The sequence below is a fragment of the Haemaphysalis longicornis genome, unplaced genomic scaffold (assembly GCF_048455015.1).
Source record: "Haemaphysalis longicornis isolate Haplotype H1 unplaced genomic scaffold, Haemaphysalis longicornis Haplotype H1 scaffold_5, whole genome shotgun sequence".
In the NCBI taxonomy this organism is placed as follows: domain Eukaryota; kingdom Metazoa; phylum Arthropoda; class Arachnida; order Ixodida; family Ixodidae; genus Haemaphysalis; species Haemaphysalis longicornis.
In genome coordinates this window covers 69,265,856-69,290,990 of record NW_027526385.1, presented here as the reverse complement: position 1 = coordinate 69,290,990, position 25,135 = coordinate 69,265,856, and the positions used below count along the sequence as shown (strand labels likewise).

General features: G+C 44.5%; 2 protein-coding genes across 2 annotated transcripts in view; both read right to left on the bottom strand.

Moving 5' to 3' along the window:
- Pgap1 (GPI inositol-deacylase) overlaps positions 1–5,647 on the bottom strand; it is a 59,445-nt gene extending 53,798 nt beyond the window's left edge. The window contains exons 1-2 of the mRNA XM_077670668.1: positions 5,325–5,647; positions 4,717–4,784 (exon numbers count right to left, since the gene is read on the bottom strand). Coding sequence (XP_077526794.1) covers positions 4,717–4,784; positions 5,325–5,462 — 206 coding nt within the window. The 5' untranslated portion in view covers positions 5,463–5,647. The remainder of the gene's footprint in view (positions 1–4,716; positions 4,785–5,324) is intronic.
- Positions 5,648–11,164: 5,517 nt separating this feature from the next.
- On the bottom strand, positions 11,165–25,111 carry LOC144138399 (uncharacterized). Its single transcript, XM_077670663.1, has 4 exons — positions 24,790–25,111; positions 22,071–22,207; positions 19,517–19,663; positions 11,165–13,301 (listed from the first exon to the last, which is right to left on the bottom strand). Exons 1-4 carry the CDS (start codon positions 24,992–24,994, stop codon positions 12,453–12,455), a joined length of 1,338 nt encoding a protein of 445 aa, XP_077526789.1. The 5' UTR covers positions 24,995–25,111; the 3' UTR covers positions 11,165–12,452.
- Positions 25,112–25,135: the final 24 nt, after the last annotated feature.

Sequence of the window (25,135 nt, the reverse complement as noted above, 5' to 3'; positions counted from 1 at the left end):
AGTTTTCCTACATGCTTTGAATGCGAAAGCATTATGGCTTTCCCTGGTGATACTTATCAAAGTCTTCTTTACTACAACATCGGGTTTGAGTTCCTTTCTTTGCCTTGCTTTCATCTGTTCGCCTTCCGGCATGAATTACTTCGACAGTAGGACTGGCCGTACTTAAAATCACAGCTTCTCCAGAATCAGAGCTCTCCGTAGCCAGCATGCACTCTACTCACGTCCCACCACGTTCACCTGTCACATGGCACACACTAGGCTGAATTTTGCTCCACTGACTGCCACGTGCTAATTTAATGTCATGGTAACGCACTTAGCTCCTGCCTCGGACTCGGCCCAATTCCCATATGAACGCACATGTGTTTTTAACAGAGCTGTTCTAGCACTAGCCTTGATGATAGCCTCTATCGGGATCGTGTCACGCTCCCTCCGAAGCAGGTTTCTCCACCCCACAAAAAGCGGTTCCCAGCTTAGAAAAATTCATCAAAATATAAAAAAGGTCCTAAGACCTTCGCATTTTGTTATAGGACGCCTTATATTGCCCCTGAAAAGACTTATTCCCAGCACAGCACTTGTGTTTAGAGGTTAAGCCGACTTTAGAAGATCGGTGTAAGCTTGGTCTGGTCTTTGTAAGTTGGCTTTCACGCACTGCATGTTGCGCGGTGAAGCACAGCAACCTCCGGAGGTAGTATTATTACAAAAAAAAAAACGGCTCTAACTCTCGTGTAATTCAAGGTATTGCGAAACAAATTGTATGGCAATTAACACCTACGACGACTCTACCAGTGAACCGAGTTTCATTTACTTGTCAACTGGTTCACAGTGAAGTCATGAAGAATAAAGAAGAAAACGTGGCACAAGCTAGACGAGGTCACAGAAGAGAAGATACGACAAAAACAGGCATCAAATCAGACAACAGAAACAACTGGTGCTTGTTTTTGTCGTATCTTCCCCCCTTCTTTGTCCTTGTCTAGTTTGCGCCATGTTTTCTCCCTTATACAAGTATGTACCTACTAGCTCAGCGACAAGTTTTGTTAAATTGTAAACATTACAGAATTACTGTTTGCTGTCAATACATGACCATAAATGGAGGGAGTATGGCTACAGAAAACAGCTGTAACTGTTGTTTTAGAAAGCAAAACTATCCGGAACCAAACTATATGAAAATTAGCAGCAAGACGACTCTAAAATCAGAGTTACTCAATATAGACAGTTGCGAAACTCCGCTTCAGAATCCGGGCGGCGCTAGCCCCCCCACTCCGTGGAAGCTGAGGGGCAAGTCGACGCGCGCGGCACCTAGGAGATAAAAGCGGAACTTCGCTAAACTATTATTATTCAAAATTCTTCTGTAAAATAAAGATTGCTTTCTAAATTAAAACACAATAATTACGTAAAATTTACTTGTGTTTTTGCGGCTTTTCTTTTTATGACTTACGGCAGCAGCCGCAAGCACTTGAGTAGTGCTTCAACGTCCTGCCGACAGACGACAGGCTAGTCAACTTGCCCCATGCTTGCCCCGACGCAGGGGGGCAACCGAAGACCGGCTTTCGATACATGGGGCCTATGGGGAGTTTCGCAACTGTCTATATCCAGTAACTCTGTCTAAAATTACGCACAAGAAAGAAGCCAAAGCTAGACATAATCTCCGTAAAGACAACCCCCAGTTCCAACGTTTCAGCAGATTTCACACTGAGTGGAACTGGATTTACTTTTTATTTACTCTTCACAGCAGCGGCCATTTTCTTTACCAGACAGCAGCAACAACAAGAACCAAGGCGAGGACACGAAGATGTTAGCCGCGCGAAGACTGTGCTAAGCGTTTGGCTTTGGCTTTGTGTATGTGCTGCCTGCTTGGCGTAATGATTTGACCACTCCGCGCGGTCAGTGACTGTAGGTGGCAGGTGTCTTGTATTTGCTTGTCGGTTGCAATAACGTGCGCGGGGAAACGTACTATGAGTGCATGAGAGAGAGAGTGTTGGGTCACGTGACCGCAGGTGGGGACATGTGTGGGATTGGTTGGTTCTTGTGGCCAACCAATGGTTCATATTAATCTTTGCCACAGTTCCTTTATGTATATATATTTGCTGTGTTGCTGACATTTCATTATAAATCTGCCTCACTTCTACTCCTGTACCATCGACCATCACCTGATGCGGAATTTTTGTACTTGCTCCCACCTTATGTAATACCCCGCAAGGGGCCCTTAAGGGTATAATAAATGATGATGATGATGATGAACAGCAACACCTTAAGTGCACCCACGGCGGTGCACTTAAGGCAGGGGTTCTCAAAGTGGGTTCCGCGGAACCTTGGGGTTCCGCAGGCCCCTTCTCAGGGTTCCGCGAGCCACTGATAAATTTCCCCTGGTTCCGCAGTCGCAAAGTCTTATATGGTGAACTTGAGGTGCGATCGATCTAAGGAACCTCCATTACTCACGCCCGAGTGTCAGTAAGCACATCTCGGCGCGTGACAGAAACGCGCGAGCTGCGCACTAAATCTCGCCAGCAGCTTGTAGCCAGCCAGACTCCGAAAACGGGCCACGTGGTTAAACTATTGCACTTGAATCTCGGCCTTATATTACCGCCATGCGCATTTCTCCTGTTTGGAGATAGGTGCCGCTAGCGTACGCATTCGCGTAAAGTCGACGGAAAAAAAAAAACGATACCCTTGCTTGCTTTTGAATTTATTGCACGTTAATGTAGCATGAACGGAATGAAAAATGGTGGGAGGGGGGGGGGGGTTCCTTGGCACTTAACGGAACTTAGCAGGGTTCCCTGGGACCAACATGCTTGAGAACCCCTGACTTAAGGTGTTCACCTCAAAGATCTTGGGGCTTCAGGTACACTCAAAGCCTCAATGAAGAAGCAGTGTTGATGAGGTTTTGGCTTGGAGTGACACTATGGTAAGTGGCTACAGGCCCAGAGAGAAAATGTGATCTCACGATAGGGGAGTACCTAAGGCACGGCGTACACAACGAAAAACTAGGTGATGTGCCCCAGATGTACCCTCCCTTGTCCTCATTCAGGTATGTGCTATTTCAGAGCGAATTGTGGCAAAGTACTGTACTTATTCGATTATAAGACGGTCACGATTATAAGGCTAGAGTGCAGTTTGGAGAGCCAAAAAAATCGCCATATATATATATATATATATATATATATATATATATATATATATATATATATATATATATATATATATATACATACATACATACATACATACACTGAGCTTCGAATATGAGGAGGGGTATGACTTGAAAAAAAAAACCTCGCCTTATATTCGAATAAATATGGTAGTCTGCCTCCCATCTGTCTTCCTGTATACCAGTTGGATGGTTGTGCAAATTGAAAAATGCACCGTTTAGAGCTAATGAGTGGCGAAAGAATATAAAAGCGTAATTACTGGGCCCGAAGTGGGCAATGAAGAAGCGTTGATGAGATTCTGGCTTTTGATGGATGTTTCATACAGCTGGTTTCAGCCAAAATCTGTTTGTCGGTACGCCTAAGGGAGGGAGGAAGAACACGCCTCCACACTAGAATAAAGTGCGGTTTTTAGTGGGAGTCCAAAAGGAGGGAAACAAAATGTATATGCACAGGCAGGCGCAAGCATATGCCTGCATACATACGTGCACGTATGCCGCTGATGATCGATACATTTCCAGGCTGCCCCAAGCAGACTGAACAAGCAGATGGTTATCCCGGCTAATAGAGCAGTGGAATTGGCGTTGTCAAAGTTTACTTGCATTTGGAAGTATGCTAGGGCATGGAAGCATGTTTTCTGATGCCATAATGTGGAATGGCAAGTACAGTTAATGACAAATGAAACGCAAACACAAAATAATGAACCAGAACACACAAACAGCGAGATTTCGTTCCCTGCAAATCAAAATTATCCGTGGCTTATAAACCAAAATCGGGAAATGTGGCTTATACTATACCAATAGTGCGCCATTACTGGACCTCACCGAACAGTATTTTTCAATTGTGTGTGCTCTGGTTCCCATTTTCGCGTTCGCATTTCATTTTTCCATGACTGTACATTGCAATCAGCTGAGATCTTTTTGAGCAGCGTAATGTTTTGCACCATGCAAGCAATGCATTCGAAACCCCAGTACCCTTAACTGGTGTGTCAACCCATTTTCCTGTACCTGGCAGTAAGTTGCAATGCAGAAACAAACTTTTGGTAATTCAGTAAGGCCAACAAAGCAAACAGAACATAAGGGCCCCTTTCAGCCTCGGAAATGAAGTACTAAATGTGGGTAATTACAACTACATCGGGCCAGTTGTTACAACTACATTGGGTCAGTTGTCAGCGCTGGCTCAAACCACAAGGAGGAAATCAACCGTAAAGCTGCTATCGAATGGAAAGCACCCGGCAACCCTTCTGAAGTAATAAATAGCAGGCTGCTTCTGCCACTGAAAAGGAAGCTATAATTAATAATTTTTCTTTGTCAATTTGAAATGAACTTTTTAAGCACACCGCTCGTACACCACGAAATGAGACTGGGGGAATGTGATTACAAGGCCACCCAAGCAACCTGCAAATGCATTGTGAGATCTCATCTGTTCATTTCATTCATGCTGTCATCCCTGATGGAAGCAGCAGCTGTGCCCTTTGTAGCAAGTGATGGGGTCGCAACACATGTCGGAAGAGTATGCCCCAGTAAAGAACAATACATGATATCAAGAGAGCAGAGGACAGTTATTGGCTTACCCCTCTCCATATACAACGAGGCGGTACCTTGGATACCTCTGCTTGATGTCCTTACTTAGTCTGATGGGCTGGAAGGAAAAAAACGTACTCGTAATAGCACACTATAATATGCATATAAGCTGCACATATGGATACACACTTACAGTGTAAGGTGACTTTGAAATGCGAGAGCTTTGACGCTAACCTTATAAACCAGAGGGTGGAAAGGACAAGCAATGAAAATTATGTGCGTGCACAAAAAGTCTGCCGATTTCTGTTCGGCTGCAATCATTCCCGTTCAGCAAAACGACGCAGCTTTTGTGAGAAACTTCGCTTCTACATCGAAGAATATTTTTCAATATATCAAACTATAAAAGCTCGATCATTGCCGATAAAATGATGTATCAGCTGTGCCATTTAACAACAAACGGCTAAAGCAGGGAAATAAAAGAATTATCAAAGACTTAGCAGTTTTCTAGTACTCATTCATGATTGATTGATGAGTTGCGCTCACTCATTCATTCATAAACATATGCGTGCAACTCTTATCGCTCACTCCGACTTATTTCACGTCTGCGAGACAGTTGTCTCTTTCGGTTAGACTATAATAAAAGAATGCAACCACTTACAATGAATTCAGGCCGCTCAAACATATACGTCATGTCACACGCATTTTCCTCGAAGTTCGTCAACACATCGAAGAGCCCCACCAGTAGTAGCGCGAGCCCGCACAGACCCACAAACGCCTTCGCACCGAAGTAGAACATTTCTCTTTCACTCGCTGGGAAGCTAAACTCTGCGCTTAGTCCGTCTCCTTTTCATAATGCTGCGTCTGTGCCCTGCGCGCGCAGTGCACACTTTTGACAACCCCTCGCACCGACGCCGTCTCAACCCGGCGTCGGCAACCCGTCGCCATAGAGTTCATAAACTACAGGACTAGTGACTAGAGTACATAGAGGGAAATCCGTCGAATCGCGTGCCGTCGTGGGCGCCGTCATGGCAACTCCAAAAGCGTTTTCTTACTTGGCTTGGCTTGGCTTAAAACGTAATTTTTTTTTGTTCTGGAAGCCAAAATTATTTAAAAATTGTAACATTTGCTTTTAATCGTCCTGCATAAAGCTTCTGAAAAATACATGACAAACAAATCTTGAAGCTTCACTCTTCTATTGATAAAAAGCTTCAAGTACTGCGTGCTTTTGCGGCCACAGGCAACTTTTACGCCTCTGCATGAGCCACGAGCCATGAGCCATGCCAAAGACAAGTGGAACGTACCTCTTGGGAGGTTTGACGGACAGGAGCTAAGCATTTTATATGCATTTTATCACTCTCTCACTCTATCTCCCTCTCTCTTTCTCTCTATATATATGTCTCTCACACACACACATGCACGCCCGCGCGCGAGTGGTTACATCTTACCTTTGTCGTCGTTCCAGCTATGCTGTTTTTTTCTGTTGTGCCGAACCAACACACCCAAGCAGCCACTTTTGTCTCCAGCCAAAATAAATTAGTGCCCTTCCATTCTGTGCAGAAGGATGACCTGTGAAGCTGGACGCACTACACGCAATGAACGAAGCAAAACATGTTTGTTTCGTTTATATAAGCACTAAGCCCAATGAAACTTTGCAGGACTCGAGATTTATTCTATTGGACAAACATGGAGCTGTCTGTTTCCCTCCTGCGTCGTAGGAATCTTACTGTCTGCGTAACATACCAACCTGAAGACACCGGAAAGTTCGCATTGGGGCGGAGGACGTATACGTTTAAACCTCCCGCCAGAACAACGGACATGTCATCATTGAGGGCATGAAACCTACATCTGAACGTGCAACTCCCTCCCCTTTCCCTCCACTTCCAACTTGCACCTGATAATCCGGCAACCAAGTATGTCCGCGTGCTTAGAAGTGAAAGGCACTGCCAAAATTGTTGCCCTGAAAGCCCCTCAAGCTGAACAAGAAATAATGGCTCACATTGATGTTGCTGTTCTTCCGGGAGAGATTCCCAGCTACTTGGCGAGCTGGAACTTGCGGAAGAAACAGCAGCGGCTTTGTTGTTTTCATACCCATTCGCGATTCGGTTCTGGCAGACGCTCCTTCGATTCCCACTGTTCTTTCGCCAAGCGAACGCCACGCGCCTGTCCATGGGGAGTTAAAACCTGGAAGGACTCGAGCTTTATTCTAGAGGAAAAAGATGTGGCTGTCCGTTTCCTTCCCGCATCGTAGGCATCTCACTGTCTGTGCAATACACCAACCCAAACACTTGACCATTGAGGCCAACTGACAGATCGCATTGAGCTACGAGACTCCCACATTTAAATTTCCCGGCAACACAACGCGCATGTCATCAGTAGCGGCATGGAGACTAGCTGTGCATGCACGCCCCCCTGCTTCCACCCCAAACGAGTGCACGTATAAACCAGCAGGTAATGATGGGCTCGTGCTTAGGCCTTAAATACAAGGGCGAAAATGTCGCACGGGGATCCTTTCATGCTGAAGAAGAGTTGTGGGTTCGCGTCGGCATTCAAAGTGTGCAAGTTGCTTTGTAATGCCTGATAATGGTGCTACCGCCGTTATCAGCAGACTGTGCAGCTTGTGGTGGTGAAGGGAATAACAGTTGTGAAAGCCGGGCCGGCAATGGCGAGAAGGAGAGCCACAGCGGCGCCGAATAAATTAGCTTCACCGGAATGAAAACTGCGGGGTTAGACATATACTGCTTCGCGACAAAATTTTTTTGTTCATATTATGTCTGTCACAAACTTTTTTTCAACTTACTCTATGGTGACCGAACAGCTGGAGCCAAAGCAAAGCGAACTGCTCAAAAGTTGATCTGGTGATAGGTCTCTTACAAATTCCATCTATGCCACTAGTGCGTACACTTATTTCTTAGAGCGGGAATTACATCACATAAATGTTTTGTACACTGTGTGCATGGAATGGTGCAAGTATTAAACAAGTAGTTACACAGAATCTTCGTTTTTCCTCTTAATGAGCGTGGCACAACATCGGATGAATGTTTATGTCTCAAGGGTTTCCGTTCTCGCCTTCAGCATGTGTGCAAAGATTGAAATTGATTGAAAATTGCCTCATGCAATGGCGAAGTTCAAGCTTCTGCGAGATCACATACACAGGAAGCTACTGACAAGTCACCTCAGGTTGGAAATTTCACGTCAGTACCTCTTTAAATCACTTTTACTTCGCATAGGTGAAAAAGATGTGAACAGTGCTGCTTTCAACATATGTGGCTTTGTAATGTTACTCCGCACTCCCCAGAAAAACTAAACAAAAACATGTACAGTCTTTGTCAAAATTTTCTAGGCCAAGCAAAATGTGCACAGGCCGCAAAGAATTCAATGTGCAAGCTTACGTCCCAAGCGAGACTAAAACATTTTATGCCTGAAAGCCAGGGTGTCGAACCGGAACCGAACCGAACCGAAAACCGGAACTGAACCGGTATTTTTGCCGGAACTGAACCCGAACCCGAACCGTTATTTTTTGAGCACGCTGAACCCGAACCGGAACTGAACCGAAAAAAGAAATAACGGTTACCGGTTCATGCCGAAACGGTTCGACCCTCTGTTGTTGACATTGCACAGTCAATGCAATTCAGGCTTTTTTTTCTTTCACGTACCATCAACTTCGTACCTGCTCGCTCACTTCCCCCTCCAGACAATATATATTGAACACTATCACACTCTATGTAACAACAAGGGAAATGAATGAGCACCAATGTAGCAATGGTCTGTTGCTGCTGGAAGCGCGAGCGTAGTGGAAGCTGACCAAAGGAAATGTCATTCTCCGCAGCTTGCAGGGGATATAAAACGACTTTGCCCTTCCCTAGCTGCAACTTTAGTGGAGCAATCAGGCTGCAGGAGTGCTCCAGTGTGCAGCAGCGAAAGCCCGATGTGTGCAAACTTTTTCCATTTCATAATTTGTTTAAAAGGTCCGACACCTGCAAATTGTAATATTTGACAAATTTGACCGCAGGAGCGGCTCAGTGGCTAAACCACTTGATGCTGACTACAAGTGGCTTCGATGTCCCTTACCCACGACCATTTTTGAGGACAGTACAGTGGACAAGCTCCGTTTTTTACAAGTACAAATAACAACAGATATGTCAGGGAAAACTGTTAAGGTGCGCACTTAATCTCTTGGCAAGAAACTGCAGTCCTCGACCTTGTCTTGGAAGCAGAAACAGTAATAAAGCAGATGACACGTGCAGAAAGGACGGCCGGTACCTCACACTGTCCCATTCGCCGAGCGATCATCTTTTCTGCTTGTTCTGCAGTTTTTTCTCTTTCAGATCTGCTTTTTTTTTTCGAAGGTGCACTTGTACTGACTGCCCAACTCGCTACATTACTTCTACTGCTACTCGATCCGGAGGGGAGTACTGATTTGATTTGATTGTGGGGTTTAACGCGCCGACCCAGCACAGGCGATGAGGCGCGCCGTAGTGGAGGGCTTCGAATTAATTTTGACCACCTGGGGATCTTTAACGTGCGCCGAAATTTCGTACACACGGGCGTTTTTGCTTTTCGCCTCCATCAGAAAAGCGGCCGCTTCGGCCGGGAATCGAACCCGCGACCTCGCGCTCAGCAGTGCCTTAGCCACTGAGCCACCGAGGCAGGTCAGAGGGGAGTACTGCTGTGGACGAATTAAAGAGCGCCTACCCAAAAAAGTTCTTCTTATGCTCCGCGCGTAAAATTTCCCTTTCATTTTGTAACAGCATAATCTGTTATAAGATTACGCAATGTAGCACACGGAACGATGGCCGGGGGTCAGGCGGTACGATGACATACTGATTGTGATGCACACATCCAGTATAGCTTTCGCAAAAGGAATTGCAGTGGTCAGAGAAATAATGCAGTGACTGAGCGTTAACTAAAGCTTACTTTTAACAAAAGTGTGGCTAACACATTCGATAGGGTGACAGCTAACAAATTATTCAGGGTGACCAAATGATCTAATTCATTGGTAGTATTTATGTGCCTGTAGTAGGGTTGTTCTGTTTTGTTACAAATATTAAAAAAATGTGCGCCATTGGTAATTAGCGCTGATATTTCAACACGCCAGTACGCAGACCTAAATTTAAGGCTTCAAGGTAAGCGTGATAGGCGATTCTATAGTGACGATTGCGATTTTAACAAAAAATGAAAGGGCAGAATATACAGGGTGTCCCAGCTATCATGCACCAAGATTTAAAAAAAGAGAAATTGCGTAACTCGAAGAAAACCTAGTGCATAATGTTTGCAGTACTGTGAAGTTGCGGAGAGTAATTTTTTCGTTAATGAGACTTAATTAATTGATTGTAATTAATTATCTAACTAGAGAAATACTTCCCTAATCACTAAAGTGTCAATGAGGCACTTGTAGGTAACCACGAGGGGCATCTAACTGCGCTATTTTCAGCGACGAACTAATTGCGTACTCATTTATTTTGACTGATTAAGGAAACCCGCGAAATATGAAAAATACCACGTGACGACGCTTACGCGCGCATTGTAAAGCAGCGTCCCCAAACAAAGCTGATTGAAAGCAACTGCTTCGCGTGTTATCCGCCCGAAAAGACAGCGCATCACCTTGATAATAGCATGCATGGAAGGAGCAGCAACAGCAAGATTCCCGGGACGCGTGTGCAGATAAGGAACAAACTCGGTCGCGATTTCTTCTTTCTTTCTTTTGTTTATTTCATTCTGGCTAACTCAGAGGCAGCCTGTTTGAGGGCGTTGCTTTACGGTGCGCGCGGAGGCGCCGTCACGTGGTATTTTTCATATTTCGCGGGTTTCCTTTATCAGTCATAATAAATGTGTACGCAATTAATTCATCGCTGAAAATACCGCAGTTAGATGCCCCTCGTGGTTACCTTCAAGTGCCTCATTGACACTTTAGGGATTAGGACAGTATTACTCGAGTTAGATAATTAATTACAATTAGTTAATTAAGTGTCATTAAAGAAAAAATACTGTCCGCTTCTTCACAGTACTGCAAACATTATGCACCTGGTTTCTTTCGAGTTACGCCTTTACTCGTTTTTTAAATCTTGGTGCATGATAGCTGGGACACCCTGTATATCCCACCGTCATATCTCTCGGCGGTGGCTTTATGAATAGTCGCTAGGACAACATAAAGTCTGGACGAGAAAGTAGGTAGTAAATCGTCACCACTTCATCTGTTTTTCTAATATCTCGTGATTATTTAAAGTTTGCTTTGCAATTGCGCCACTGCCCTTGGGGAACAGCAGCATTTTGAATTTTTGTTTGTGTTTTGACTTTACTGTCGCTTTAAACTACTAAATGTTTTTTTTCTAATTTCAGTGACAATTCAATTCATCGAACCGGTTCGCGAACCGGTTCAAGCTCCCGAACCGGTTCGCGAACCGGTTCGGCACATAATTTTGTCGAACCGGAACTGAACCGGAACGAAATTATTTCACCCGAACCCGAACCGTAACCGAACCGGTATTTTTTTCGGTTCGACACCCTGCTGAAAGCTAGAGAAAACACCTTCCTTTCTTACTGTCATAAAATATTTCAGTCACATTTAAAAGTAAAAACGTTATTCTTTGAATTCTTTGTGGTCGAGAAAGCTTAGGATTGGCCTAGAAAATTTTGACGAAGGGTGCACATAATTTCTTATGACAGAAGGTGCAGCAGGTGACACTGGCGCCAAAGAAAAGCGTTCAGAGGCCGTTTTCATGTCGAGCCTGAAAAATATGTAGGTCTATTTTTGACACAAAAAGGAGAGGCAGTAATGTGAAACGTATTTACAGTAACATGCAGTAACACAGCGAGCAAAGATGTTTGAACGCAAAAAAAAAAAAAATGGACAGCACATAGTCATTGTCACACGTCACATTTGGTCTAGCCACAACAAACAGCTTTAGCCTCCTGCACTGCGTATGTGGAAAACAAGGTGCAGATTAAATGGCTGTGACACTTGTGCACAGATGCAAGTGGAAGCATTCATTCGAAAAGTCAGAGACGACAGATAACAGTTGCCTGGAAGCCTTGTTATACTAATACTTCTTTTTTGATTGATTATAGGGTTTAACGCGCCGCCGCAACTCATGCGATGAGGCGTGCTGTAGTGAAGAGCTCCGGATTAATTTTGACCACCTGGGGGTAATTGCCAGCACCAGTTCGTTCTGTCCTTCTGGCAGAAACTGTTTGACCACTGTGGCGATCTGATCAGACCTGACAAGCTGCCATGGCTCCATTTGAAGTAATACTCCTTGAGCCGTCGATTTTTCGTTTCAGTCCCACTGTTACCGAGTAGGTGCATTTTAATTCAGGTGTGTCCAGTTCTGAACACTGTCACATAGCCAGGGACGATGCAGGCTTCTTTCAGAAAACAGTGTTTACTGGAGCAAATTTGTACTCCGCAAGGAACTTAAAAATACACAAACACCAAAGAAGCAGCCAACCGAGTGATGTGCACAGATGACCGTCGGCGAAACGAATGCAGTGGCGTCTCCCTGCGAGCATTTATCTTTCAACGTTATCCTTTACGGAACCGTCAAATTAGATTGAGAACACTGGTGATTACAGAACATACTGGTCTAGTGACATCAGATTGAAACACACTCCCTATCAATAAGATAGCTTATGCATCATAAAAAAGAAAGAGAAAAATACGTGGTTCACTTCAAACATGGATAAGACGGCCGGGCGCGATCAGTCACTGGCAACAAAGCAAGACGTGGTTCGCGGCAATGTGAAAATGCTTCTCAATATACAAGTGTCAAATAGACGAGTCTTTTCTTTTTCACAGTGAAACATTTGCAGTTGCCTGCATTTCGCTTGCGCGATCCCCTACCCTTTTTCGCGTCTTCCAACTTCCCGCATGACCCCGAGTTCGCTGCAGTGCTTTCAAGCGAAGTCGCCGCGCTGTACCTTTGGTCGGGGAGCATCCACTTTTGAGGATCCTGTACGCCTGCTGCATGTGTTTGTGGGCTTCCCTCATTTTGTCCTCGTCCATGCAATGCGCCACGACACTGGTGATCCGGCGTACTGCGTCGGTTATTTGGCGTTGGCTCTTCTTGCTGGCTTCTCGCGCTGTTTTTGGAAGCATGTTTTCAACGTTGACATGTTCATCTGCACTACTAAAACCGCCGCTGGCCTCATCAGGCTGACAATATGGCTCCAAAATGACCTCGGAGATTCCGTCTTCTATCTGCAGCACAGTCACAAACTGAGCTACATTTTCTTGGTCTACATTTCTGCAATGTTTCCTCTTCACACCCCTCTGTATGTGGTTGATAATGTCCTTCGAGGTTGGGTAAAATGCTCGGCAGCTAGCGTCGGGCGGTTCTTTACCCGCAAACAACACGTCCCGCACGTAGAACTTGAGGCACGTTTTCACCTCCTCCACGGACGTGATCCCTTCGCGAACAAGCTCACCAATGCGATTGATGAGGTTCTGGTCCAGCGTTTGTTGGCGCTTTGCGAAGTGATCGAAGTCGTGCCCTGTGTGGGCAGACATTTTCGACATGGTGACGTATAGTCGCGTCTCAGACCTTGGGGGCTGGTCACTTGCGAGCTGTGTCGCCAACTTCTTCAGCGCAGTTGATTTTGCCGTGACGACCTTGTTTTTGGAGCCTCCTTGGACATTGATCTAGAAGCATTAAAGAGATCAGGTTCAGATTGCGGGGTTTAAAGGGGCCACGCCGACAAAACACAAGTTTGGTTCATTTGAAAGATTACCTCGTCAGAATCATACTGACCCCACTTTTAACGCACACTTCGCTCAAATAAGCTACGTAATTCGGAAAAAAGGGCATGGCCATGCGACCCACAAGTTCATTTCCCACAACAGAACCTAGGATGTCATACGCGCCAGCTGTGCGATTGGCTGAGGCCGCCACAACCAAATTAAGCAGGGCTTATAAGCTTTCCGAACAAGCTATTTACGCTTATATGTAATGCATATTCATTTTACAGCAGTAAGAATGGTGCGGTAAACAATAAAAGTCCCGAAAATAGCCGTACGCATAATAGTACCGATGCACACTGCTGTTGGTACTGGGTGCACTATGCTTGTTTTAGCTGCACAGTTGTCTTAGACGACACTGGCCGATAGGCGTAAGCGACGTTGTCTTACGTGACCCTGTTTGTCAAGCATACCCCATGTTTCATGAAACGATTACTTTCTACACTAACAAAAACAAGCCAGGTGCAAATACAGTAAAAAACAAAGCAACGGCGGACAGCAGTCCGTGGCTCAGTACGGTAGAGCCATCTGGGAGGACTGACGGCAAGCAAGGCTGCTGAGCCGAATAATGCAGTGGAAGTTTGTTTGAATACACGCACTTATGACTTCATGGCAGATGTCACGAAAACACACAATTTGGTGGGAGAATCAAAATTTCAACCCAAACTGATTAATTTCTCAGTGACTTAGGCATCATTTCTTGTTGGACAAGTGCTGGGGGCACTATAAAACACGAAATCTTTCGAATAAAACAAACTGCTATTTTGTCTGCATGGCCCCTTGAATGTGCCAAAGCTCCACCTGGGCTGTGAGACGCACAGTAGTGAAGGTGCTCCGGATTAATTCCGACCACCTGGGATGGAGATCTTTAACAAGCACTGAAGTCCCGAAACACTGGAATTTTTGCCTTTCGCCTCCATCAGAAAAGCAGCCATCGCGGCCTGGATCAAAATCTGCGACTTTGTGCTCAGCAACGCAACACCTTAGCCACTGAACCACCGTGGCGTAGGATTAAATTCAGTACCAACTGACAGTTCACCCCATCCCCACTCAATTTTTCAGCAATTTTTTAGTGTGCTGGCTCCCATACGTGACATGGTTTGAAGCACAACGGAAAACACAGACGGCAAACCCAGAGTAGACAGGACAAGCTCCATCCTGTCTTCTCTGCTAGACACGGAGATTAGCACCTGCCCTGTTTGTTCGGTGTTCACCGTCCGTGTTTTCCGTTGCGCTTCAAGCCATCGGAACTACTCACCCACTAGCCTGGCAGGAAGTTCTACTAAGTTCCCTTTGGTGCCAGCTGCGATGGGCAGGTCGCTATCTATAATGCCAGTAGTGGACTAGAATGACTACAGAAAAAGGACAGCTGTATCTCAATTACCCAAATAAATGCTGTACCCGAACAAATGAACCACTGCCAGAAAAGGCTGTTGGTCATACCAGAACTACAAAGAAAAGGCACCTACTTCGCGATACCGTTGTTTTTCTGCCAATGGTGAGCCACTGGCTTTTAGGGGCAAAGTCCCTTAGGAGCTGCGGCAGTTGGCATCTCCTCTCGTCGTCGTAACCATTGTCTCACGTAGTCACGGTACTAAAATGCCGGTACGCTCACTTACGCCTCACGATAGAATGCTTCGTGCTTCAAAGACACGAGACTCTTATAGCAAAGCTGTATGCCTCTTTCCCCAAATGGTTTTAGTATCTCCCTTGGCAAAAACGCCAAGGCGCCAAGAATACACTGATACACTGCATGCTTTGCCCCTCCTCCCCAGGCTTCACGTTAGTGGAGACACCCCGTGATTTTTCAAAGGTGCCCTCGGCAGTTTACGCTTCAGTGGGTCTCACCCGATAACATTCCTGTGGAAGTTACTAATTCATGACCCACGGGATTAAAAACCATCGCGCACCAATGCAAAAGCACTTACAGTTTCATGAAAATGTTCCTGATGGCCTATTTTTCTTACTTTATAAATACAGTTGAACCCCTTTATAAAAGACACGTACTGGAGAGCAGTTTCTGTCTTTTATATGAGATGTCTCTTATAAGCAGGGAACCATGTTTTCACTTACTAATCAGACCCTAGTTCAATGTGGGCACCGTATGACTAAAATAAGCTCAAAAGAATGCTACAGCATGTTGCAAAAGGCTCATTCTAATTTATGTTTGGCCCCCAGAATTCATGAAACAGTTCTGAATCTTTGTTTGCTTCATGACTGTATTTACACCGATTCTACAAGCTTTCTTTCCTTTTACTGTTTGTGGAAGATGAATCGTAAATGTTGAGTTCACGAGCCTCATGAATAGCCAGAGCACACAGCTTCTTCCGCTGTGTGCTCAGGCTATTCATTACGCTTGCAGGACTCAACATCGGCGATGCTTCTTGATTGGGAGCTATGCCAGTGGGAGAGCCCGCATGTGCGGTCGCGCTCCAATGGATGGCAGTAAGCTTCAACCACTTCTGTAAGTTGCATTTCCATTGGCAGGGCTTCTCATCGTCATTTCATAGCTGACTGAACCACTGTGTGTTTGCTGAAGTTATAATAAATAACGACTGCAGGCGTCTGTCGTCCACCTGTGTTTCCACAGAGGAAGCAACTGCAATTAGTGACTGGTGGCACTGCATCTGAAGTTAAAATGTCTGTTACAAGTGAGATTATCGATTAAAGTTCAAGGACGACTTGTCCCTTATAACCAACTGTCTTCTACACCCGATGTCTGTTATAAAAGAGGTCAAATTAATGGGACAGATAGGGCAGCCAACCATGTGGGTGAATAGTGTCTCTTATACCCATTTGTCTCTTACATCCATGTCTCTTATAACGAGGTTCAACTGTATATATCTAAAGTAAGCTAATGAGGCTGTTAACAACATTTTCATGGATCTGTGAAAGCTTTCGTATTGGTGCATGATCGTTTTTAAACCTCTGAGTCATGAAGGTCCTGTAGTAATGTGATCAGCTGAGTCCCCCTTAATCAAACTATACTTGCTGGCCATTTGTACTAGGAAAAGATTTTTTTTCCCACATAAGTGTAGGTTCAAATAGTAACACTGATTGTTGTAGCACCAACACAGCTCCCAGTAGGTTGAAGCAACAAGCACTACTCACAGCTTTGAAGGCTACAGTGGCATGAAAACAGTGGCTGCGATTTATTTTGTGAGCCCTTACTATAGAAGTCGTCGCTCCTGCACATGAGAATGCACTATTGGTATAAGCACTTGCTTTTGAGGTGGCGATAAAAAAGAAAACACGGCTTCCATGAATTTATGGCTTTCTTGACATGTGAAAACATCTAAAAAGGCAGGAGCATTTTGAAGCAACCCTCTTTAATAAAGGGGCCACGAAGGAAAAAATTCACGCATCTCCACGAAGTGAATCATGACGAGTGGGCGAAGCACTGGGGATCGTTCTTACCGTAAATCACCCGCGAGAGTGCTTACTGCTGCTAAAACAATTTCCAATACAATACAATTCAATTTAATCCAATGCAATCCATTTCAGTCCAATCCAATCCTCGCACATGCGCAGCAGACGCAGGCAGGATCTCTCTCTCTCTCTCTCTCTCTCTCTCTCTCTCTCTCTCTCTCTCTCTCTCTCTCTCTCTCTCTCTCTCTCTCTCTCTCTCTCTCTCTCTCTCTCTCTCTCTCTCTCTCTCTCTCTCTCTCTCTCTCTCTCTCTCTCTCCCCCCCTTTCGTGAACCTTTTATTTTGTTCTTGTTAACCTTTTGTGAACCTTTTGTTCTCAGATGTTTTGATTTACACGGTGCTGTGCCGTGAGCACGGACGCCAGACGCCGGACAAGCCTCGGCCTTAATGTGCTTGACCCCCAATACACTGAAACCGCATTAAACCGTACGTGACGGGGACGCGACGAAAGTACATACTAACTGGCACTACTGTTTATCCAAATGCATTACATTAACTATTTCGTTACCGCGGGAAATTGACCAATTTTGAAGGGTCTAACAAAACATTTTTTTGTGCTACACATATTGGTTAGGCACACATTGCAGTGGCATAAAATGCAGATTATTCCACGCGCTTTCCAACGACACCAGTTTTAATATTGTTTTCCTAAATAATAATTGCGAAAAAAATTATTTAATTCGAAATTTGTGTCAACGCGTCGAAGAAAATAAGAAAAAAGTAAATTGTGTATAATAAACGACAAGTAGTAGAAAAAATTTAGAATATACATTTTGTAGGTAGACATATCAAAAACCCGTCCTAGAAAAAAAATTGAGTTGCGCAGTACATTCTGTCAGATATAAAAGAAAATGTTAGCCCGCGTGGTGCCCGTGCCATGTGGGGAAGCCCAACCACTATTTCAAATTTTGCTTTGTATGGTTCTCTAGAAGAAATCTGGTGGTGTGACATTATTAAAGGCCCAAATTAGCCTCCACATGATGTAAAAACACCTTGTCAATGATTATGACCGGCACAATATTGAAGGCAAGCAAGCGATGTGAAAACATCCGCTTGGAGTTGAGAACCAAACTCTTTGGTGGATGCTTGTTGACGTTCTAATGATCACTTATCAGTCATAACTTTCATTTGCGGTTTATTATCATGTTCTGACTCACTACAGTAGCCCTGCTTGCAGGAATAAGGTATGATGCACTAGAATCATGCCCAGAAAGCTTTCACCAAGCCGCCGTTGTGCTATGAAGCGAGTTCAGCACTACGAGCCTACTACATTGCAGCGCCACCTAACAATTTTGAAAAGAAACAAATACAAGGCTGTTGGAGACTTCGTCAGAATAGACAGTACTACTAAAAAGCGACACTAGACCTCCGGAAATACCCTCGTATGAAACCGAAACTGGCCGGTGAACAGCTGGCGGTGTTCAAGGCCAATTGGAAGCGTTCTCCTCTTCTGGACTGATACCCGACGACTTGGTGTTATCATTTGACTTTCAGCGGAAACTGCTATCGCAGAAGCAAGGCATAGAGAAAGTGGAAGCGCGAGCGGCATGCTTGTTTTGAGGAGCAGTAGCGGGCAACGGAGGCGCCATGGCAAATGAGCTTGTAGTTGGGTAACTGCGTAGTAGCGCCAAATATAAGTTTCGCAATGCGAAAACGAAAACGAAACTGCTGGAAACTGGTTGAAAATGGCAGGCACACTTGCTAGACATGCGGGGGACCATCAGAAATAAGCTTTGGGACAATAAAGCTGCCCTTTGTCTGAATTAAAGATCATTAGTGAATAGCTGGGGCCATTTTCAAGTAATTATCACCTCTCAACGTCGTCGGATTACAAAGCTGACCGCATTATTTGGTATTTGACTTGCCAGGAGCCTTTTGACAAAAAATTATTATGGTAATGCAGCCTAACCACAATCTGCATCCTTTTTTCTCAAGTGCAGCAGCCACGCCCCCTTCCTCAAAAACACACGCACCTTAGCTCACAAAAAACGCCGTCAAAAATCTCAATGTCGCCGGAGCGGGAAAATTTAAACTGATTCTAAAAGGGCAGTGCCTAGACTAACCACTGGCCAAATTAGGTGTACGAGAAACGACTACAACATGTTTAAATAGGCATTATAAATCATTGATCACCGGTGATCGATTTGAATAGGCGTGGTAACGAAAGAGTTAAAGGAAAACCAAGTCGGAGATTGGGCTACACGACGCATAAAAAGAAACTACGCTACAGTACCGTAATATGGGCTGGGGTGACGTTATATAGGTCAGCACTAAAACCACAGTTATCAGCATGTTAATTGCATGTTAGCATACAAGTGATGACAGGAAGGAACTACAATCGCCCAGTGATATTTTTCGGCGGTGAATTAGCTTAGCGACCACCAATCATGCAAACAACAATGTGCGATGTCATACAGAAATCGCCAGAAAGCGGAGTTGCCACTGCTGGATCTGTTTTCCCTAATATGTCCATTATTTCTTTGAAGTTTCCGATAAAATTGATGTCATTGCTATCGGGACAAGGAAGGCTTTTTAATCAGCCAAACCTGTATTCTGTCTTCACGGCGCCTTCAAGATCAAAACTAATGAGCACAGAGCGGCGTTTGAGTGGAGTTTAGAAAAAGCAGTGGTAGTCCAGAACACGATGTGGTGCGTTGCATTGTCCCTGAAATGACTGCATGCTATACATACCGCATAGTCAGGGAAGACTTGAACCTTCTTTATGTGCATGGTGGCAACACACCCCTTCTTCTTGGTGCCGTTGACTTTGCCCCGTCTCTTTTTGAATGTCTCAGACGTCCAGTCTCCGAGGAGCAGTTCAGCAGCATTCTCTGCGGGCTAAAAGGAATAATAACAAACCTTCTTGTACCGAAAGAAAATAAAAAACCTCCACAAATCATCTTGAGACAAGTTTATGTCATGGGAACACATTTTAATTGACGAAGGAACACCTAATGTAGTGGACGTAGGTGACCAACTTCATCTGCAGTTATCCTCGCTTCTTTTCGAGTAATCAACCTATACAAATAAATTCCTAACCGTGTACACAATTTCATAAAGAAATGTTTATTAGTTTTTTTTAATAAATATCTAAAGTTTCTGAGTTTTTTTTTCTTCTTGGGTTAAGGAACATTCGGAGAAATTTTTTTACAGACACAGGTCTGAAACGCTTTCCATGTGTGTTAAATGCCTGAGGCTTTCTTCTGAACTAAAATAATAATGGCGCCATCAACCGTTGATTTTTAAAATATGTACATTTACATACCACAAACTCAAATTTCAGCCATTTTCGACACAAAAAAGTGTGAATAAAAAAAACAAATTTTGGCGAGAACATATTAATTCTGGCTCACATTGTGTATATAGCATTGATAAACAGCTCACAAAAAAATGGTTTCAGAAGCATAAATAGTTGAAGAGAAAATGTTCTTTTTTTTGTGGAAATGGCGTTTTGAAAAATCCCGCTTTAAAGTTTGTTTCATTTTTTTCAAACTGTCGCTTCTTGCGTGGATTCTGAAAAAAAAAAAAAAAAAGGCAATGCTACTAGCACAGGATACTTCAGTCATGAAAACTCCTTGTAATCTGTCGAAAAAGAAACCAATTATTCGAGGGCAAACGGAAAAATGCACGATCTAGTTGACCTAAACAAGCGTTTCACAATGCAAACGCAATGCAGTTTCAGCTGACACAACGCCTTTGCGGCATGTACTGAAGAACTACAGAAAAATTGAAGTAGCTATGGGCTGTATTTGTAAGGTATTATAAAAATAAACGTTTTTACACATTTTTAAAAAAAATTGCGATCTAAATACCACTTTGCGACACACAAAACTTGCACTGACTCAGCAGAGTCGCATGGGCGCGCCTTGGGCGCCATTTTCAAATGACTCGTGGTGCACATCTGAGGATGTCTCGAAGTATGTTAGCATATTTTGCCACTACAACGAAAAAATCCAACTTTTAGCCAGTTTTGCCCACCATCCCCCCCCTTATTAAGGTGGCCATGAAGACAAAATACAAGCCTGATTGATTGATTTATTGTGAGGTTTAACGCGCCGACGCAACGCAGCCGATGAGGTGCGTTGTAGTGGAGGGCTCCGGATTAATTTTGACCACCTGGGGATCTTTAACGTGCGCCAAAATCTCGTACACACGGGCGTTTTTGCTTTTCGCCTCCATCAGAAAAGTGGCCGCCACGGCCAGGAATCGAACCCGCGACCTCGTGCTCAGCAGCTCAATGCCTTAGCCACTGAGGCACCGCTGCGGGGCAAAATACAAGCCTGGTTCACTAAACAGAAAGCTTAGTCGCTAGTTTTATTGACAAGGACGCTAGTTTTGACAATTGTTTGACAAGGACGCTAGTTTTATTGACAATGTCAAACAATTAATGGAGATAATAATGAAAGCAAATGAAGCAGCGGTCACTCCTTTATCACTTCCAGGCTAATTTTCTATGACATCAGAGTCTGCGGGTTTGGCAACTGCTAAGCCACTGCCAACAAGCATGACTGAGCGATTGTAGCGGGGCCTCTTGTTCCGTTTGGTCACATCGCTTGAATGCTTAAGTGCAATTTTGCTCAAGTGTAGCAAAAAGTTTAATGTTTTTCAATATTTCTTGCGCTTTGTCCTCGTTAAAAAAATCTTTTGTGGCTGTAACAGAGATGAGTGAGGTACTGAAGCCTATTTTTTTCAAATTGTACGGTTTAACGTGCCAAAGCACTGCAGGCGATGAGCCACGCTGTAGTGGAGGGCTCCGGATTAATTTTGACCACCTGGCGATCTTTAACGTGTCAAACACACGAGCGTTTTCGCTTTTCGCCTCCATCAAAAAAGCGGCCGCCGTGGCTGGGAATCAAACCCGCATCCTCGTGCTCAGCAGCACAACACCTTAGCCGTTGAGCCACGTGGTGGGTAGTTCTTTAAAAAAAAAAATTACCCGCCGCAGTGGCTCAGTGGCTACGGCGTTGTGCTGCTAAGCACGAGGATGCGGGTTCGATTCCCGGCCACTGCGGCCGCTTTTCTGATGGAGGCGAAAAGCGAAAACACCCGTGTGTATGAGATTTCGGCGCACGTTAAAGATCCCCAGGTGGTCAAAATTAATCTGGAGCCCTCCACTACGGCGCGCCTCATTGCCTGCGTTGCATCGGCGCCTTAAACCCTACAATCAATCAATCAATGAGTTCTTAAAATTAAGCAAAGGTGCACTTTGTCTTTGTGGCCCCTTTAACTCACTATCCGTACTTACAGGAGAAGGTTGTATCCGTTCCTTTGCATGTCTGTCCTTTCCCATAAGACATCCTTTGTCCGTCAAGGACAGCACCCGGAAGGGCATCGCCAAGTTCAGTGGAACAGCTCCCCGGTTGATGGAGAACATCAGCTTCACTGCGTACAGAATTTGCACCAATCGATAATATAAACGTTTTCCAATCCAATCAGTCATTTTCCGCAGTTTGTGTGCTCCCCAAAACTATTCTACACTCTCTACGGCATTCCAACTTTGCAGTCACAATGAAGATTCTAAAGCCTAAAATTTTTATACCCACTTTTAAACTGCAAACTTGCTCTCGACCCCATTAAGAATGCATCAAACATGGCATTCACACACACTCTCTTTAACCCCACACTTTGCTTGGACTAACTTGTTCAAATTTTCTTTTTTTCCCTCGCACCATAGAAAGTGGAACAGCTTGCCCGCCAGCAGTTTGCACTCAACTGAACTCATTCACACAGTAATTTGATTTCATATGCCATTAAAATTATATCTGTTCCCATGTTTGCCTCCCCAACTTTTCCTCTCATTGCTGTTGTATCAAAACATTGTTTATGATTACTGTATTGTTTGTCCCTCCTGCTTTGGTGTCTGGACAGCAATATTTGTAAATAAATAGGTAAATCAATAAATATTCATGTGTGCTGAAATTTTCCATATCGTTTCAACTCCACCAAAAATAAAGCAGGGTGAATTTTATTTAATTCCCTTTCTTTCAACACTAATCATCACCATCTTACGAGTGGCCTCGACAACCACTGTACCAATTTCTCTTTATCCAAATTCTCTTTCCCCCGTTCAGGGTCGAGCGTTAAAACCTAGATGACCCACTAAGCAGTTAAATTAGCTTGGCACACCTTTTTTGAGAGGGAATAACCTTTTTTTGAACATCGAAATTGGACCTTGATTTTTGTTTGGCTTCTCCGCAAAGCAGCGTCAAAAAAGCTGTGAGTTGGCTTTAAGAGGGCCATGCAGACAAAATACAAGACTGTTTTATTCTAGAGATTTGGTGTTTTATGGTGCCCTTAGCGCTTGTCCGGCAGCAAACGATGCTTTATTTACCGATAAATTAAAATATTTAGGCCAAAATTTAGATTCTCCCACTGCACTGTGTGTTTCACGACGTCAGCAATGGCGTATCCATAGCAAGTACCTAAAACAAAATTTAGTATGTTGACTAGGGCTGCTGCCAACAGTGGTAGTAGTGTTGGTAACACGCATTTCTATTTACAGAGGGTACAAAGATGCCATTTTACACTTTGGCGAATGTTGGTATCTAGAGGAAAGGGGGTGGGTTCTGGGAATTTGGCAAAAATAAAATAATGTCTCTAATAGGATAGGAAGCTAGAGGACGTGGTAGAGGCCAGATGTCTCAAGAAAGTTTTGTGGAGCGGTGAGCAGACGTTCTTCGCTTGGATTAGGGAGACTTGGGCAAAGCCAATCATTAAGACTGTGGGCTTGTAGTCGACAGTCAGCAAAGCGAGGACAGTCCCACAGAATGTGTGCGGTGTCGTTATTGGCTGAGCAATGTGAACACTCGGGATCACCTAGACTGCCGTATCTTGTAGCGCGAAAATGTGGTGTCCTTGCCAACCCAGTTCGAATGCTGCGGATGATAGTGTGCACCATTTCCTGGACCAGAGCTCGAGAATGTCTGGATACTTCACACCTAAAAGCCACCTGTAGCTGTGACTTCCATTCCACCTTGAGGCGGGTGTACAATTCCGAGCTCAAAATAGGCACTGTGTTCTCATAGACATCCATCTGCTTGTTTTGAGATCCAGATGATAATGCTATGATCGAAGGATGCTCATGCGAGTACGGTTTAGCCCAGGTGATGCAATTTTGCCCAGTTGATGATCCCTTGCGGCTTTTTGTGCAGGTGGGCCTTGCCATAGCCAAAAAATATTTTTTTACTAGTCTGGTCAGTATCTGCCTTCGTAGATGGCATAATAATACTGCTCGAAGACCACTGTCTGCACACTTTTTTTTTTTTATGACCGGACTTGTACCTGGTTTACTTTTATAGCTGATAGTAATCCTGTCGTGCAATATTGGGTATGACTTGACAGCAAGGATCGTGTACATGGCAGTGACAGTTATGCCAGTTGGCCAGTGTCATGTCAGACAAGCCCAACGGCTGAGCAGTGTCAGCCAGCATAGTGTGCACCATACGCACTAGCGCTGCTATGTTTACGTGTTCGCTCATAAATTCCATTGTTTACCCCATCATTCTTGCTGCTATATAAAGAATTTGCGCTAAATTTAGGCACGAACACCTCGTTCTGCAAGTTTATAGCCCTGTTTAATTTGCGTTGGATTTTGTCGGCCTCAGCCAATCACGGCTGCCCATAATACGTCATAAGTTCAGTGTGGAAGAGTCACCGGTGATCCACATAGCTATTCTCTAACGAGGCAATCTTTCATCAAATTGACCAAACTTGCATTTTGTCTTCATAGCCCCTGTAAGCGCCGTTGCTTTAGTGCGCGTTTTTTTCTGCTCAGTTTGCATGAAGAAAGCTTCGCTTTTTAACCATCTTCTTTTTAAGAAAAAGGCAGACCTAAGAAAAGCCAAGTTAAAGCTACTGAACACCCCTGCTCCGCTGTTTCCTCGCATGACCGATCTTTTTTTTTCATGTCGCCAAGCCGCACTTGCAGGTCATTTCTTAATAATTTGGTTCCAGGCCGTACTTACGTTTGGCAGGTTCACCAAGCTTTTCTTCGGCAACTTGCCGGGAATTAGTGACTTTGAAGGAAACCCCAATACCGAGGAGCGATCTTTCAAGCTCCTCGATCTCCTGGTCGGTGCTCACGTAGCCACGCCAGTTGTCTTCATCGCTCTCAAGATCGCGCAAATGCGATCGCACTATTGCCTCATCGCTGCCTTCCGCATTCGTCATTTTTTCGTCTCTGGACGCGTGCACTGACACGGTGTTGTCGCGTTGAGTTATCGTAACCCGCGCCCGCGCGGGGCTCCGGAGTCCGGACCCGATCTCGGCTCGTCGGTCTCGTCACTCTCGTCTTCTTTTCGTCCCGTCGCA

What these genes read in the sequence shown, in the direction of transcription:
- LOC144138399 (XM_077670663.1), bottom strand. Translation starts at nt 24,994, where the DNA reads ATGACGAATGCGGAAGGCAGCGATGAGGCAATAGTGCGATCGCATTTG. An exon ending in AACGGATACAACCTTCTCCT is followed by an intron (nt 19,664 to 22,070) that starts GTAAGTACGGAT and finishes TATTCCTTTTAG; the next exon opens with CCCGCAGAGAATGCTGCTGA. An exon ending in AAGTCTTCCCTGACTATGCG is followed by an intron (nt 13,302 to 19,516) that starts GTATGTATAGCA and finishes TAATGCTTCTAG; the next exon opens with ATCAATGTCCAAGGAGGCTC.